At 35.9% G+C, this 17,821-nt stretch overlaps 1 protein-coding gene across 2 annotated transcripts; it reads left to right on the top strand.

The window, feature by feature from the left end:
- The first annotated feature begins 1,270 nt into the window (after window positions 1-1,270).
- On the top strand, window positions 1,271-17,370 carry LOC106662347 (calcyphosin-like protein). 2 transcript variants are annotated; one of them, XM_014386390.2, is made up of 6 exons: window positions 1,271-1,352; window positions 11,310-11,466; window positions 16,275-16,336; window positions 16,592-16,707; window positions 16,883-17,089; window positions 17,152-17,370. In XM_014386390.2, the coding sequence occupies exons 1-6, from the start codon at window positions 1,325-1,327 to the stop codon at window positions 17,251-17,253; spliced, it is 672 nt and encodes a 223-aa protein (XP_014241876.1). In that variant the 5' UTR covers window positions 1,271-1,324; the 3' UTR covers window positions 17,254-17,370. The 2 variants fall into 2 exon arrangements, with proteins under 2 accessions (XP_014241876.1, XP_014241875.1); XM_014386389.2 differs by lacking the exon at window positions 1,271-1,352 and adding an exon at window positions 9,307-9,404 and having other exon boundaries at window positions 17,152-17,369.
- The last annotated feature ends 451 nt before the right edge of the window (window positions 17,371-17,821 follow it).

The following is a 17,821-nucleotide window of genomic DNA, read 5'->3' as shown; positions in this document are numbered from 1 at the left end:
TTGTGGAATTGTGTTCGGGTCATATCCGTCACGTACGGGATGTCTAGGTCTTTGTGGATGGTTTAGTTAGTGACCTAGAATGGTGCGTAGAGTTGGCAACAGAGGACTTTGTAGCAGCAAAGTTTTGTATAATGTTCGTTTAGTGATCAGACGGATTTCGCTACTAGAAGTCTTTGTACTTGGCCAAGTCTTCTGTTGTCTTTTAAGTCTTGTATGGGAAGAATTTGACTTGAATGGAAATCGATATCTTCTTGCTATTACATGTGTAGCTGATGTACAGTGGAGCTGTTTTTTCAACGCGAACGTACACTGAGTACATTTTTCTTCATTCCGACTTGTCTTTTTGCACCAATTTTTTACAAGCTGAAGGTGTTATTAGATGTTGAAGGTAGCTTGGTGTAGGTGTCAGAGTTAGAAGACAAAATTGCGGTATCCTCCAGCGAAAGTAAGAAAAATTTTATAATTGGCACCCTAGGGATAGGGAAAAAAGGTGGCCACAAGGCCTTCTGTACCTCGATCTGGATAGATCTATCATGCTACTCTAATTTTAAAAATCACTTCAGGTTGTTAAACAACCTCCATAGCTTTGCCAACTGCTCCTTACGAATGAAGGATCTTGCTTGCGGCTTGTCCTCTCCTAGTTGCAAGAATCTACACCAACTGACCCTTACAGAAATATAAAACGTATTCTGCGGTCTTCCTGGCAGTATCTGCACAGTGTTTCTTCCGTAGGAACTCCTATCCAGTGAATGTGCCTTCTTAGACGGCCCTGTCAGGTGTCCAACCAGAATTGGAATTCTGTTGTGGTTATCATCCAGTAATTCTTGTAAGTCTTGCGGATGTCATTTCTTTGAACCTTTTTGCGTGCTTCATACCTACGGTTTGTTCCACCTGGTTTTGGACTCATTAATGTTCCATTTTTGGATGTATCTTTTTTGTCGCAAGGTGCTGCACAATAGGATCCGGGGAATTCATATTGGCTCTTTTTTCATTGCCTCTGCCTTGAATGCTCAGGGACCAATCCGAGGTCATTGGTCAATTGGCACTGAAAATTTTTTGATTAGTAAAATTTGAGAGAAAATTTGTTCTGCATGGAAAAATTGGCGCTCAATAACCACGCTCTGATTCTCGGAATAAGGCTGAGGAAGACCTCGCTCTCTACATTTCGCAATAGATTGGGCAAACGCAAACATTTAACTTTCTTTTTATTGTTTTATCTCATTTTTATTTATATTTGTATCTTTATAGACGCGTTTATCTATATATATAATATACAAAGACTTGCTGGCTGAAGACATTTGAAATTTGACCGTCCTCAGCGAGAATGGGTGTAAAGGAAATTTTAATGTACGGTAAGTGTCATATTAAATAATCAATTTATTACTTTCATTGCCACACAAAATCAACTTGCAATATTTTAATACTATGTAGCGTTAAAAATTAAAAAAAAACAAAAAAAACATTTTATTTGTCCATTTTATCTTGGAATGCGATCATAGCCGCTAGAGCGGCAAAGATCATGAGAAATTTAAACAATTTCTTCTGCGTAAACTGAGTAAGTATAAAAGTAAGTTTTTCTGTGATTATCCGTTTTCTATTTTATTGGATCGTTTTGATCTACTGTTTGTCTAAGTCCCACTGTCTGACGAATTGCACTTCTCCCCCAGTTTATTTAGAACGGTTTCCCTGGCAAAGCCCCAACCGGCGAGATATTGACGGCCAGTAAGTAACAAAGTTCAACTCATTTGTTGAAATTTCCACGGCGAACTTATAAGTCCCAATAAAAAGTTTCCTTCGGCGAAACTACTTTCGGAAAAACAGACTATGAGAAAAAATAATCTATATTTGAAATAATCAAATTTTGTACATTAAAAAAAAAAAACAGACATACATTCATGTTTCATAAAAGAATCGTTGTATACGGTAATAACACAGAGAGATAAACTATCTAGGTGATAAGATAAAAGTAAACTAAGGTGTTGTGAAGTGTATTTTTTTCCTGTGTCAATAATCGAAAATCGATTACTCGCATTTATATCCTGCCCTATAAACCTAAAACAAACGTGTACAAGTTCAACGAAAATCGACTTTAAACTTTTTACATACTTAATATTTTGAAGTTTCCGTCAGATTCGATTTCAGGTTGAAGTTAGAAATAGCTAAATCCTTTGCATTAATAAATTTAAAAAAAGTGTATCAATAATATATAGCAAGTTAACTAGTTGATAAATATACAAAAATATGTTTCTGTTAAATTTTAATTTTTACAATCCAATTTTTTTGAACTATTGTCTTATCAACTTATTGCCAATAGATATACGAATCTTGAGGTGCCCTTTACGATGAATGGCCGCTTCGGTTTGGCTGCAGTTTGCATTGGGGCAAATAAAAGAAACATTAATTAGAAAGCATAGTTAGTCTTTTAAAAAATTTAAACTATTTGAATCCATAACAGCTGCGATTGTTTTGTCCTCCTAAATTTGGGGAATAAACCACCTCGATGAGATTGACATAGTACTAGGTTGATTAAAAACTTATTCTACTTGAAAATGAACACCCTCTAATCATTTTATCAGGCTAGAAAGAGGTCAGATATCAATCAAATTAATGGCCATGGAGAGAGTATTGAGACGGTGGGTGGCTTTCGGTTTTATCACGCTCTACGAAAAGCCTTGTCGTTCGATCATTTATGGCAAATTATCTAATTCTGGATAAGTTAATAATTTGTAGAAATCCGCAGAATCGGTTTTATCAGATGCTGGTTCACAACTTCTTAGTATCCAAGTTACCTCAGATGCAGGTGATCCTGATAACTGTAGGGTTGAATCTGAAATTTAATAATAAAGAAGAACTCAAAAAAGATAATTGCTGTTATTATTGATAGATGGAGAAAATCATATTTCATCTCTGGACATAGCCCGGGTAATCAACTCGAAATACAACGGATTTTATCGAAATCAAATACCACTATCTAAACTCAAATTTTATCCCAATGTATAACAGAGTATGCAATTGAAATTAGCCAATAAAGAGTTTAATCATAATATATTTCAAAGGTAATAAATTAAATGAAAATAACAGGCAAGAAACAGTGAAACATTTTTTTTCGGTAATGTCCAATTTCTGTAGCATGTAGACGATTTTACTAGTTTAATCATAATATATTTCAAAGGTAATAAATTAAATGAAAATAACATGCAAGAAACAGTGAAACATTGTTTTTCAGTTATGTCCAATTTATGTAGCATGTAGACGATTTTACTAGTTTAATCATAATACATTTCAAAGGTAATAAATTAAATGAAAATAACAGGCAAGAAACAGTGAAACATTTTTTTTCAGTTATGTCCAATTTATGTAGCACGACGATTTTACTAGTTTAATCATAATATATTTCAAAGGTAATAAATTAAATGAAAATAACAGGCAAGAAACAGTGAAACATTTTTTTTCAGTTATGTCCAATTTATGTAGCATCTAGACGATTTTACTAATAATGTTTTAAATACCATAGCGAAGTTGATCAATTAAATTTTATATTGAATATTTCAAATGTCCAACAAGCCAATGCTATATGTTTTGCCTTCACCATTAGAGAATAGAATCTTTATTCAAATTATTTCCAACAGTTTACACATATTTACATAGGAGTGCTAGTTTGTGCTATAACGTCCTGCTTCAGAATTTTATTTTTAAGAAAGTGTTTCAACAAGCCAAAACAAAAGTCAGTTTAAGGTAAAAATCATTAAAAAAAAAACCCTAAGGCTGAGGCATATAAACTGCTGAAATATTTTTGTTAGTCGGGTAGAGCAAAATAGAAAATACAAACCAAAAAAAATGTTAATCCTAATTTTTTATAAGGGATTAGACTAGTTAGAAATTTCTAACTTAAGAATAGTAAACATGAAGATGTGAACAAACACCTTCCATTTTTCTCCATTTTAATCCAGTTGTATTCTCTTTAATCATGGAAAGACATAATCTTTAACTAGACGTTCGCGATATTATTATGAGAATAAGTCAAAGTGGTCACCGGTCGTCATCGCAAGGCAGTTAGCGTTTCTCAGAGTGTGGTCTCCCGGGCTTTGGCCCGATTCCGAGAGACTGGAAGTGCCCATAGGAGACCGGGTAGTGGAACTCAGCGCATTACGACGCTAAGGGAGGACAGAAATATTGTTATTGCTGCAAGAATATAACCAATGCCCGCCAAATCCTAAATGAAGTACAAGATGTTTTGGCAAGACCTTTACCACTACAAACGATTTATAATCGTTGGCCTCACATCGTATGCCCTTTTGAGACGACCTGCAGAAACAACCCGCCAGCAGCAGCTCAGGAGAATATGGTGCATGTATGTTTCTCATTGGGGGGCATAATGTCTTATACAATGAGGTTCTTTAACGTGCGCACTTGGCACATAGGCCTTATCGCATGTTTAGTTTGTCAAGTTAGAAGCGACTCACCTCCACTCACAATAGTGTGAACCGTGAGGTTCGGTGTAGAAGCCGCCATATCCACAATCATGCTAACTTCTCCCGCTTGCCCCGTCCGAAGAACAATATCAATATCGTGCACTTAACCGTGTGCCGCGTGTAAAGTGATACCCAAAGGGCTATAAGGCATCAGCCGGTCCCCCAACGCGCTCTCTAGATAGAGACGATAACTCTATCTCCTGAGTATAGGGGCCTCGCCAGCGTTGAAGCTACCGGGTCCTCTCCGGTCGCGGTTTCGTTTAAAGTGGAATTTCTAACCATTCCCTAGAGAAATCTGCCTTCGGAAAAGGACGTCTATGCGGGCATCACCGAACAACAGGCTCTTCTCTAAGTACTCACCAGTAGACTCACCACTAAGCCACTACGAGTCCATTTCCACGCAGCTGGACTTGGACTGGAACGATTTTTCGCTGCCGTGTAGAAAATGGTGCAGCAAGCGCCTAGAATACCAATTGGAATGGAGTTATGTTTACAGACGAGTCGCGTTTCTGTCTGAATAGTCACAGCAGGCGCCGAAGCGTCTACGGAGAGAGGATGTGTACAATGCCCCAGTTCATGCTCTTTTCAGTGCAGTTTGGAGGATGCGGTGTAACGGTCTGGGCAGGGATTTATACCGGAGGACGAAATGGACTTTATATTGTTGAAGGCAACCTCACCGCAGTCCGTTACGTCCAAAAAAATTATCGAGGAATACATCCTTCAAACCTCATTGGCAGGGATTTTCGATTTGTGGATGACAATGCCAGAACTCATATAGGCAGAGTTGTTCATCAATATTTAGAAAACGTGTCCCCTTCCCATCTGCCCCTTCCACCATTGTCTCCAGACCTCAACCGCATTGAGCACATGTGGGATGCGTTGCAGTGGATGCTTTTCGATCACCATCCGCAGCCAATTGTTCTACAACAACTGAGTAGCGTTGTAACATCTATGTAGTAAAAGTCCTTATGAAATTAGTGACAATCTTACATCACGAATATTTTAATCCAATAATTTAAGGGGTGAACTCCATGTTCTATCTTTACTACTGTCCATTCTACCATCGCACCATCCGTTTTTAAAAAACGTTGGAAAATGCAGCAAGAAAAAAAGGTTCTACACTAACCTCTAATCTCATTTTAATCTCCACAACTTTCCTCTCGATCTCTTCCTAACAATCCTCCTCGACGTCTAAAAAGGCAGTGGCTCCGAAACCAGTTATCAGAGGGTGAAAATGATAAGTAATGATTTCTCATTTAGGAGTGTTGTCACTGGATAGCTTCTCCACTCGATGCCTTTTCGTTTTTTCCCTTGTATTTGTTATCTGGTTATATATGCAACATATTGCGCTTCGCGTATATTATTTCTCGCTTCCTCAATAAAAAAGAACATATCTTTATAATATTGAACCCAGGTAAACAAAGCAATAAAAAAAAGCTATAAAAATGTTCAACTGTGAAAGACATTATCTTTTTATATTTTTTGATCTTAATTGATTTTCTTACTGGACAATCGTAAGATTATCCGTTACAATCGTATGGACTATCATTGTGAATTGACCGAATTAGTATATAATCTGGTATCAACAGGTCAGAATTCATCAGCACGTGGCGTGCCAAGTGTTTCATTTTCCTTTCTTTTATTATCGGTCTTCGTGCACGGAAATTCCTTCCGGCTCGGATCCGTGGAAATAATGTGGTAAGTAGTATTATCTTCCCTATCCGACACGAGACTGTATCGATAAAAGGCGCGGAGGCTAGTCGGCATGGGAGAAAAAACACTTTATCATATTGGTAAGAACGCCGTTTGTATTTTGTTGATAGAAGAATTTGTGTTGGTATTGTTTTTTTGCCTGCAAGTTTGAAAAATCCAAATAAAGCTGATCCCTTCGGCTTGTTAAACGATTATGCATCATCACGCGACTATAATTCAACTTGCCCCATATACTAAAGGAACCTGATTAACGATGTTACAGGTGTTTCAGAGTATCTAACTTAAATTTGCCTACAATTAGGCTAAGTACAGGCAACATACTTATTTCAACTAAGAACTTTAACTTATAAGCTTCATATTTCAAGAAAGTAAGATATTTTTACAGATATTCCGGTTGTCTGTCTATTTTTTGTCAACCCAGGTCTTGATGCGTTCATTACCTCTCTTCTGGTCTGTGATGGCCCATAGGAAAATGTTTGTATAACAGCAAAACTTAATTTTTAGTGATTATTCGGAGATCGTCAGATGCGGTCTGGTGTGACGTAGGTTTTAGAAAAAAGATTTCTTTATCGTGCCAACGTTTCGATCTTTATTGAGATCATCTTCAGGGCCTGGGATTTATAAACATTGTTTAAATTTTACACATACATGTAGGACGTGAAAAAAACTAAACACCACACATTAATTTTCAGTTTGATCCTCTTCACATGATCCTGATGACGGAACAATAGGAAGCTTTTGGTTTTGAATTTTCCAAGTCTTTTAGAGAGAGAGAAAAAGAGAGAGAGAGAGAGAGAGAGAGAGAGAGAGAGAGAGAGAGAGAGAGAGAGAGAGAGAGAGGGGGGGGGGAGAACGTGAATGAGTGAGATTGATTGATTGATTAAACGTTTTATTTAACGACGCAAAGTTAGGTCTCATGGAGCTAACATTGCAGCAAACTCACATTAGATAACATCTTTCAAATTTCAACCTGAGAATACGTTCGTTTTTTGTTTGAATTGACTTCGCTATGCGTCAGTTTCTATTGTCACAAGGTTGAAATTGTTGAATCGTTTCATCACTTGAATTTTAGTCTTTTGGAACCTCCCTAAACCGGTTTTTCACATTCCCTAATTTAGCTTACTTTTCAACCGTCAATTTTCACAGGGCTATGATAAACCTGGGTCGTTTGTTTGAGTTGACTTTTGTAGTTTCGGTGGAAGTTGCGGCTCCTTCAGCCTCGCTGCTCCACCGAAAAGTCACAAGGCTAATGTTTTTGTAAAGTTGATTTATTAGAAAAGGCCGAGATAAACTTCCATTTACTACATTTTCATCGCACATAAATCTGAGTTGGCTCTAGGGAATGGGATGATTTTTATCTGTTATTAAAATTGAATGAAAAATATAAATTTTAGGTTCAGCTGAAGCGAAGATAAGTCTTCTTAAACGTCTTTAAAAAATATAGAAAAAAAATATATATAGAAAAAATGATAGCAAAACTGTGATAACATAAACTATCATGCGATTTTATGGGTTTACTCAATGTTTTCCTTTTAAAAAATTAGTCAGTATTGAAGTGTAAATATTTTTTGTGCTGGAGGTTTACTGAAATTATGTACAATTTTTTTAATTTAAATTAAATTTAAAGATTTTCAAATTTTTATCAGAGTTTTGTATTTTATTGAGCTTTCAGTGTGATAAAATCATATAATTTTTTGATACTGACCATCCTAATTTTGTGAAACTCCATAATAAGTTTATGAGTAGGAAATGAATTGGAAAAGACAATTTATTTCCTACCCATCATCTTTTCACCTATCTTGGCAATCATGTTTTCTGAGTGGTTTTGTCGGTCCGTGGAGTCTCGCCCTGTTCAGATTTTTTTGACAATCCTCTTTTGCGAACTAAATAGATGTATTGTGGAACCTCTATATATTATAGATATAGTGGGAAGTGCACTTTTTCCCATAAGATAAGCACTTCCCTTGGTGCCTCTGCGCAGACCTGTTTTGGTGTGAGAAATGTCCTACCGAAGTGGCTGTACTGTAACCTGGCAAATGTTTCACGATCACAATGGATATGTGCTGATGTCTCTGGTCCTCCTGACAGAGTCGGCATGTTTGTGTTATGCCCATCTTCTGTAGATAGATAGATAGATAATTATGTTTATTTACAATAAAAATTATTCAGAAAACATACAGTACATAAAACATCCTAGAAAATAGCCTAAAGGCTGTCTGTCAATTCCTCCCCATCTTCTGTAGATGACAGTTAAGAGAGCATGGCCGGTGTACAGGCCTATAATTCTTCTCAATTCCTGCTTACTGAGAGAGAGGTGTTCTTTCACCTTCCTTTTTGAGAGATTTATGGGTCTTACCTTGTCTTATCCTTGGTGCTTTTGTACAGTGTTTTTTTCTCAAGCCATGTTTCCTGTTCCAACATAAGCGCACACTCCGATGGATCTAGTTCTGGTCGATGGGTGCGAGGGCTGCCCTTTTTTTGGCTAGTTAGTCAGCCTGATCATTTCTTTCTACTCCTTCATGCCGGTAATTCACTTTAAGGTGATCTTGTTTTGTTTTCCTCGAGTTAGACAATTTAGGCACTCCCAGTCAAGTTTTGAAAGCATATGCTGCCGGGCTTTCTGGGAGTAAGAAAGCCTGTGCACCCTTTATATTTTTCTTTACTAACTCCTGTGAAAGAATGGTTTAGCATAGACTTCTGTTTGGAAAATAGTTGGGATTAGTCTAATGCGCTTTGGCAGTGTGTATTTCGTCCTTTTATTGAACTTAAGTGTCCACTTTTACGTAAGTCAAACCACCTAGGATCAGACCACTTATTAAGTGTGCCTAAGTTAAAATTTACTAAATTTACATTTTCTTCTACAATAATTTCGCAATGTATTCTGTCGTCAAGGAAGTGTAAAATATGGAAATTTCAGTACAAAATGAATCATTATTTCATAACATTATGATTTGATGATTTAAAAAAAAAAAAACTTTCTTCGTGTTTTACACACATATACATACTTGCACGCATGCTTTCTAATTAAAAAAAAAATAATACCGATTTATAAGAGATAATCGTGCAAAACACGCCCAATTCGACCTGGTTTTATAAATCGAGAGGATAAAATCGATATGCTGTTGTATGGCCCCCTCCAGCCAGCATATCTCCAAGGACTGTCAGCGATTCGGCTCCGGCCCGCAGTCGTCATTGCCCTCGTGAACACAGGAGAGAGAGGTAAATCCACGCCTGGCTTACAAAGCACGCATATGCTCCGGAACCGTGACTACTGCACGCTTTCACCCACGCAAACTATAAAAAAAAAACATACACACACGAGAAGATTTTACTATTCTGCATGACATGTTCGTGTGATTGTATTTTTCAGCACGGCTAGCTTAATTACTTTTTTAGGGTGCGGCATCTTTTTATTAAATTAATCATTTAAAAAAATTTATTAATCAAATGGCTATATATTATTAGTTTTTAACTTATCTTGAACAATATTTTTTTTTTAAAATTGCCAATTTTTAACTTGATGATGTTTAAATACGGTCAATCAAATTCTAACATGTTCTCTACATAAAAAATCACTTCTAAGCACGTTGGAAACCGTATTGAAAATTAATCATGTGCTTGAATATTGTTTACAAACCTATTTTTCAGTTTTAATCCGGTTTGGTTGAATACGAACAACAATATTTTTATTTTAAAGCTTGTGTTCATGGGGTCTGATGTTTTTAGCTTCATATATTTAATTTATGGTTTATTGTTAAGTAATAAATGAACAACCATCAGGTTGGATCTCTATTTTGCGAATTTGCATGGGGTCTGAAATAAAAAAGGTAATCGTTAAATAGCTTTCAAACGCAAGTTTCTCCCAAAGAACTTAAATGATAAAATTTAAATTGATGTATTATTTTTATGTAAATTGATTGAGATGAAAAATCAGTGGCACGAGAGGGACTCTACACACTTTAAATAATTTATGGATCATGACCAAAACTTTACAAAAAAAAAATTATTCAGAAATCGTGAGATGCGGTCTGGTGTTATGTAGGTTCCAGACCGCATCTCACGATTTCTGAATAATTATCGATTAACGGTCACTAATCACCACACATTAAAAAAAAAGATTAATTAATTAAAAGAAGTAATTTGGTCAATCAGACCACTAAATATAATTGATTTAATATAAATTAATATGAAATTTAAAACTAGAGATTTGTTAATTAATTTGATCCATGGTCCAAATTTTGGTTGGGTGAAATTCACAGTAAATTCCAGTATCCACGATCAAAAATACACACCAATGACCAAGAAAGTGGGGTTTAACATAAAAAAACGAGAAAACCGGTTTGTTTGCTTTGTTAATGATTAATGAATCTAATTCATACCTTTTCTGTCATCGATCAAGAGGTTAACGTCTATATTATTTGGTGTCATTGCAATATTGAAAATGGTTATATTTATCTTAAAATTGAACATTGCTTATTTATAGAAAAAAAGAGAGGAAGAGGAAATTGACTTCGTCAAAGTTTAAGATGTTTATGAATCGCTATAACTTGGCTGTTTGTCCTCTAACTTCTTCAGGGGTTGCAGATGTGCTTGAATGGGATTTAGAGCGATTTACCTTCTTTTTTTTATCGAAGAGTCCGGTAATTGTGCAATCAGTCCTTGACTTAGGGGTATTCGTGAATATTTCATTAAATACCGTATTAAAAATGAAAACAAATCGATTTCTTGTTAATTCGGCCAAAGGCAAACCCGTAAAAGAGTTATGCCTGTACAAAGGACAAAACGAATTGGCTGAAACACCAAAAGCATGCTATGATCGGTATCACACGCACCTTCGATTGCTTTTATCGTATAACAAAACGATTAATTCGGGGGTGAAGAAAAAAAAACAGTAATGGCTAATCACGCAACAGTTTTTACTTTGTTCTATTGTAGTTAAACTTAGATCGTGTTGAAAGAGGATTTGTTCTGTAATGTAAAGGTGAATTAGAATGTCTTTGTCGATTAGATCGTGGCCGTCCTTTTTTGGGTTCGTTTACCAACCCAGGGCGTAAAAGCTATTTTTCTCTTTTTCCCCTCAAAGCCGAATGATCAACTCGATATCATATCTGGTCTCGCTTGCAGACGACGAGGCGATGCGACCACAATCGGCGTCGAGTCGCCAAGAGGCCGAGATGATGAACAAGGCCAAAAGGGATGCTGCCGTCACTGGAGATCCTCTGGAAAAGCTCAGGCTGCTCTGCCTGGCTCGGGGCACCGCGGGAATACTGGAATTCGGAAGGTGAGTTAAACAAAAAGAAAACCCTCTTGCTTCAAATCGCTTTGAATGTTGTTTGAATCCTTCGAACAGAAGACCTTTCATCCTAACAGATTTGGCCTGTGAGTGATGATTTTATGAGAAAAACTGTTTCTTGGATAGAAAAAAATGTTTCAATTATCGATGACTGATCAATGATTTTTATTGTCATTTGACTAAAAAACCATATCAACTAATCGTCCTCCCTACATTTTTGGTTACATTTACCATTTACTTGATCGGCTCAGAACAGCCGCATATTCAAGCATATACCATCAGGTGGAGGCCACAATGTTCCTCTTATAAACATAGATCAAAATGATTGAAACAATTATTAAAAATAAATAACAAGAGATGAGAGAAACAATGTATAGAAAGCCAGATGAAAAGAGAGAGAGAGAGAGAGAGAAAAGTGAGATAAAAAGAAGAGAGACAGAGTGAGAAAGAGTGGGGAGTGATAAAAAGGAGAGAGACAGTGAGGTAGATAGATAGAGATAGTTAGATAAGTAGATAGATAGATAGAGAGAGAGAGAGAGAGAGAGAGAGAGAGAGAGAGAGAGAGAGAGAGAGAGAGAGAGAGAGGAATGAGATAAAAAGAAGAGAAACAGAGAGAGAAAGAGAGGGGAGTGGCAAAGGAGAGAGACAGCGAGGTAGATAGATTGATAGATAGAGAGAGAAGGAGACAGAGAGATAAAAAGACGAGAAAGAGAGAGAGAGAGAGAGAGAAAGAGAGGGGTGTGATATAAAGGAGAGACACAGTGAGGTAGATAGATTGATAGAGATATATAGATAGATAGATAGATAGATAGATAGACAGAGAGAGTGAGAGAGATAAAAAGAAGAGAAACAGAGAGCGAAAGAGAGGGGAGTGATAAAAAGGAGAGAGACAGTGAGGTAGATAGATTGACAGATAGAGAGAGAAAGAGAGAGAGAGGGTGAGTGAGAGGGGAGAAAGACAGTGTGAGAGACAGAGAAAGAAGAGAGACGGAGAGAGAAAGAGAGGGGTGAGATAAAAAGAGACAGGAGATGGATAGATAGCCTGTCAAACCAGTGATAATACAATATCATTATTGTAGTGTCTCATTGTGTGGGCATTTTACCATACTCAGTGGTTGGTCCGAGTGTTATTTTGTTAGACTTTTGTAAGGAACCAACATCTACAAATCTATCCAACTATTTTTCTGTATAAATCTACCATAAAACGTTCTAAATGTGTTCTTCCTCGTGAATTGTACCCATTTCAGTTGTTTTTGTTTTAAAAAAGATACGATTTATAGGACAACCGGCAGACAAACCACTAAACTTGGCTAAAAGGTGAAATGGGTCTGACCGACAAAAATCAGCGATAATATGAGGAACATGAAGTAATTTTTTTTTCTGACCTGCGCATTATTGTCAATTTTAAGTTTAAAAAACTCAGATATTGTTTTCAATGTATTACATTGAAAAAAAAAAAAAATAGAAAGTTCTTAATTATATTGTCTTAAATTGCTTCAACTTTATAAAATTTTTGATAATGTTAATGAATACAAGACAGTTAGTTATAAAATTTGTTTTAGAAAACTGATGTTTTTCTCATGTCCTGCGTTTTATAAGTCGGGGGAGAATTTTCTACCGCATTGCAGAAAGTTTTAGACGTGCTCTGGCTTTATGAAAACCCTGGGCCTGGGCCATTTGCTCAAAAGTTTCCACCCATTCTGTTTGACCTCATGCACTACCGGCCTAGTTTTGGAAATTTTCCAGCATCCCTTCACGGTTTGTATTATATTTTAACAAATAACGAACCGTTTAATCGATCTTACAATACGTTAAAGACTTTTTTTTCTCAATCTCGTTTTAATTTTGTCGTGAGACGAAAAACAAAATGAACCAGTAAAAATTTTTGAATTTTAATGTTTGCCCTTTCCTCATCATTGTCTCAACCGACCTCGTTCTCCGAGAAAAAACGGGATTAAATTTTCAAAAGTGTTGAAATGATTCACGAACGACTTCATCCTTGACTAGCTTCGACGTCCTTGGGGATAAGGGACCGACTTTCCCACAGAAAACCCGTTGAAGAGGGGCAAACAAGAAACAGACAGAGAAAATTAACGGATCCTTTAATTAGACCTAGCAGAGATGAAAAGGGGGCGAATTTGTTTACAAAGCGATATGATTTAACGCCCTTTTTAATTAATTAACACCAATTAATATTTTAAGTTTCGCTCCATAACTGCACATATTTACGGCTGTAATTATTCAGTAATGTACAACATATTCACACCTCATGGGAGTGTCTCTTTTTCGCATGTTCCTTCCATCACATAATCGCTATCGTACGAGCCCATTTCATTAAAACTTTACGTTTATTCTTTCATTGTACAATATACAAATAACAATAGAAATAAAAAAACTTAAAAGTTCGAGTAAATTTGTTATATGATCGACTTAGGCCAGCATGATTTGGATTGATCACCGATCATTGCAAAAATTGAAAGGATATGGTCTTAGTAGATTTAGTCTTCTCCGGATAATCCTCATCCTAATGTTCACATTTTGATCTATGAGAGGTGTTTCAGCATTTTGAAATCTCCAGCTAAAGATTTGCTGTCGATACTTTATAAAAGGTCTGACAAAAATGACTAAGCAACTAAAAATGACCAATCGCTCTAAGATGATGAAATTATGAGAAGCACATTCTGACCAAAACAGCGAGAATAGACCAGAATGATTAGAGTACCACTCAAAAATCTATCGCTGGAGATTAGAAAAGCTAAAACACCTCTGACAAAATCATCGAAAATTGTCATCCTGGTTTATGTATGATTCGGCATTTCGCCATCTTCAGTGGTTGGCCTGTGAGTTATTGTTTAAAACCTTTTATAAGATATCGACACTTACAAACCTTTAGCTGTATTTAAAAATGCTGAAAATATCTAACGGACAAAACCAGTTATTGGATGTCGATACGTTCTAAAGGGTCATGGATGACTAACATCTGACCAATCACTGAAGATGATGAAATTATGAGACGCGCCGGCGGACCAAAACAGCGAGAATAGGCGGACCAGGATTACCTGAGATGATCAAACTAAAAATCGTACAATTTATTTATTACAGCATTCAATAATAATAGAAATGTCAAAACTTAGAAGTCCAAGTAGATTTGTTATCGAGGTAACGAAGGTATTGACTTCAGTCATCCTGGTTGTTTGAAAATCCTTGGTGTTCCAGTAGTTTGAAAAACTGAAGCTAAAGAATTGTAAGTGTCGAAACCTTATAAACGGGTCACGTCTGACAAAATAATAAAGAGGCCAACCACTGAAGATGGCGAAATGCTGAAACGCGTCTTACCGACACAAAACATTCAGAATTGGTAGACCAAGATAATTATTTTCGATGCTTTTGTGCTGCCAGATGCGAACCCCAATAAAAAATCTCTCTATCGTACTGTTTATTTATTACAGTTTTAAATAATACTAGAAATCTAAAAAGTAAGAAATGCAAGTGATTGTTGCAATATCGACTCCCACCATCGTCCATTTTGGCAAGTTTTTGCCTTTCAGAGGTGTTCTAGCAGTTTGAAAATCTCACACTAAAGAATTGTAAGTGTCGAAACCTTATAAATGCACAGGTCTGACAAAAATAACAGAGGCCAACCACTGAAGATGGTGAAATGCCGAAACGTATTTGACAGACGGGTAAATAATAAATAACACCTTGTAAAGGGACTTAAATGACTAAGCAACATGCAGACTAATCACTGAAGATGATGAAATGCCGAAATTCGTCTTACAGAATAAAACATTGAGAATAGATAGACCAGGTACCAATTGGTAGATCTTAGACGATCAATTACAAACAGTACATTTTAAAAAGTAAGTATGCAGAGTTTTTTACTTTCTGTTTTACTTTTTATACGTCTGTCAAAATAACACACAGACGAACCACTAAGAAAAGAGAAAAAAAGGGAGATGGAAAAATTATGAAACAAGACTGACAGACCAGATAGTACTCTTTGTTTATACTGTGGGAGATAATACAAGTGACTAGTGTGATAAAATAACACACAAGTCACTAACTACTGTAGATGGCAAAATGATTTAATACGTTTGCCAGACCTATATGCAGATCAGAATGATCTGAGATGATCAAACTCGTACTACATACTTTGTATTATACATTTATATGAATACATCCTGACAGACCGACCTCTGAAGACAACCAAACGCGTCTGACAGACATAATAGTAAAAACGTGTGAATATTTGGATTTGATCAATTTAACTAATTAATTATAAAGCTGTAAAGTAGTAATGCAACTAACAAAATAGAACGCAGTTGATGGTAAAACGCGTCTGACAATTCGTCCTAGCGAAAATAGGGGGACCAGGATGATCGGAGATAGGTATATAGGTCCATCAACCGCAGGCCACCAATAAAATCTTTCAAAACATAATTTCGGCAAATGATTAGTGGTCGAAGTAAATTTCGCCCAACGTTTGCTGATTTAAAACCAAGAGAAGTCGAAATATGACCAAGGAATGCGATCTTATAATTTTTCATTTTCAAATTAGTCGTTTTATATAGGTAAACATTTCTAACTAAAATCTAATCCAAGAAACAAATTTCATTGCCTCTCTTACCTCCTTGTTTCAGGTTTAAAAGGAAAATTAAAGGTAATCAAGCTTAATTGGTAAGGCCTGGAAAAAAAAACATAAAAACGATGTTGTTTTAAACTATTACTGACCTCTTAAAATGCTATTAAGCTAAACCAATTAATTTTTTTTTTTAAAGAAAACGTTTTGTTTTCAGGGTCTTCCGTCGCATGGACGACGACGGCAACAAAACTCTCAGCTTTGAAGAATTTTCAAAAGGTGCTTTTTTTCTTTTCAAAACTAAAACCGAATAAATTCCATAATGGATATATTTTTTTTGGCACATTATTGTCTGAACTTTTGCAAGAACCTGTAGCAAACAAAATGGAAGTCAAATTTAAAAAGTTAAACACACTACCTCTTATGCCAATTTAGTCTGATATTTAGCGGTGAAACTGTCGCAGATCTGAGAAAGATCTTGAAATTTTTCTCTAAAAATCAAGTTGTTTTTATTTGTTAATTTTGATTTTCCAGGAGTCAAGGAAGCAGGCTTAAACTTGGACGGTGAGTCGATGAAAGAGCTTTTCGACAGGTTCGACAAAGACGGTTCAGGAAGCATAACTCTCGATGAAATGCTACTCGCGATAAGGGTGAGAAGCCAGCTTTCAAACGACTTTATTGTGTAAATTTTATGTCCAACTGATTTTTGCAATATGAAGTGGAAAGTGAAACCTAGTTTGGTTCGGAGGTGTCAGTTGTGCTAAATATGATTTTCAGCTTCACGAGAATGCCTTATAAACTTACACATCAAAAAAAATTTTCCAGCCACCTATGTCTGAAGCTAGAAAAAAATCTATACAGGAAGCGTTTAACAAGTTGGACAAGACGAAAGACGGTGTTATTACAATTGACGACCTGAAGGGTGTCTATTCCGTCCAGAGAAACCCAAAATATCTTTCTGGAGAAGAAACGGAAGAGCAGATCCTCAAGAAATTCTTAGCTAATTTTGAGAAGGGCGACACTGACGGGAAGGTCAGAAGTGAAATCATCTTGAGAATTTAGTTGAAAAATTATTTAAATATTGATTTCTTCAGGTAACAAAAGAAGAGTTCTTCGACTACTACTGTGGGATTTCTGCATCGATAGACTCCGACGTCTACTTTGACCTGATGATGCGACAGGCATATAAGATGTGAAAAAATAAAGTAACGGATGCGGAATTTCCGTGTTGTAAAATAAATCCTTAACAAGAACCTTACGATAAAAAAAAAAATATTATTTTAAAATAAGTCAAACATTAAAATGGTAATTATAAATGGTAACATTTGTTTTTGATTGCCGAAAGGCAAAGAACCCCATGACCCTGCTGGATATTATTTGTCAATGCTGTTAAATAGGACTATATAAAAAAATTGCTCAGGACAACATTTATTTGGATCTTCGGATAATGTTTATTAACTGTTTTGCCATTAATTATGTTTATATGAACGTTCAGTGCAACATAGTTCAATCTAATTTTATATCTGGCACAATGAAAGAAAAGTTGATTTTTCTCTGATTAAAGCTTACTTTCAGAAAAAAGTGGATTTTTTATCTCAAAATCAAATAAATAAAAGAAAACTTTAAGCATTTATTGACTTATTTATTTGAAAGTATGGAAGTGCTCAAGGAAGATGTTCCATTTATAGAAATTTTAATACAGTGATCTCTACATACTCATAAAAAGACAAAATTTTAAGATAAAACCAAAATAAACATCGAGAA

Source organism: Cimex lectularius, unplaced genomic scaffold (genome assembly GCF_000648675.2).
Source record: "Cimex lectularius strain Harlan isolate CLEC.00 unplaced genomic scaffold, Clec_2.1 scaffold3, whole genome shotgun sequence".
Lineage (NCBI taxonomy): Eukaryota > Metazoa > Arthropoda > Insecta > Hemiptera > Cimicidae > Cimex > Cimex lectularius.
Note: the sequence above shows the minus strand (reverse complement) of the source record. Positions and strands in the feature narration are given on the sequence as shown.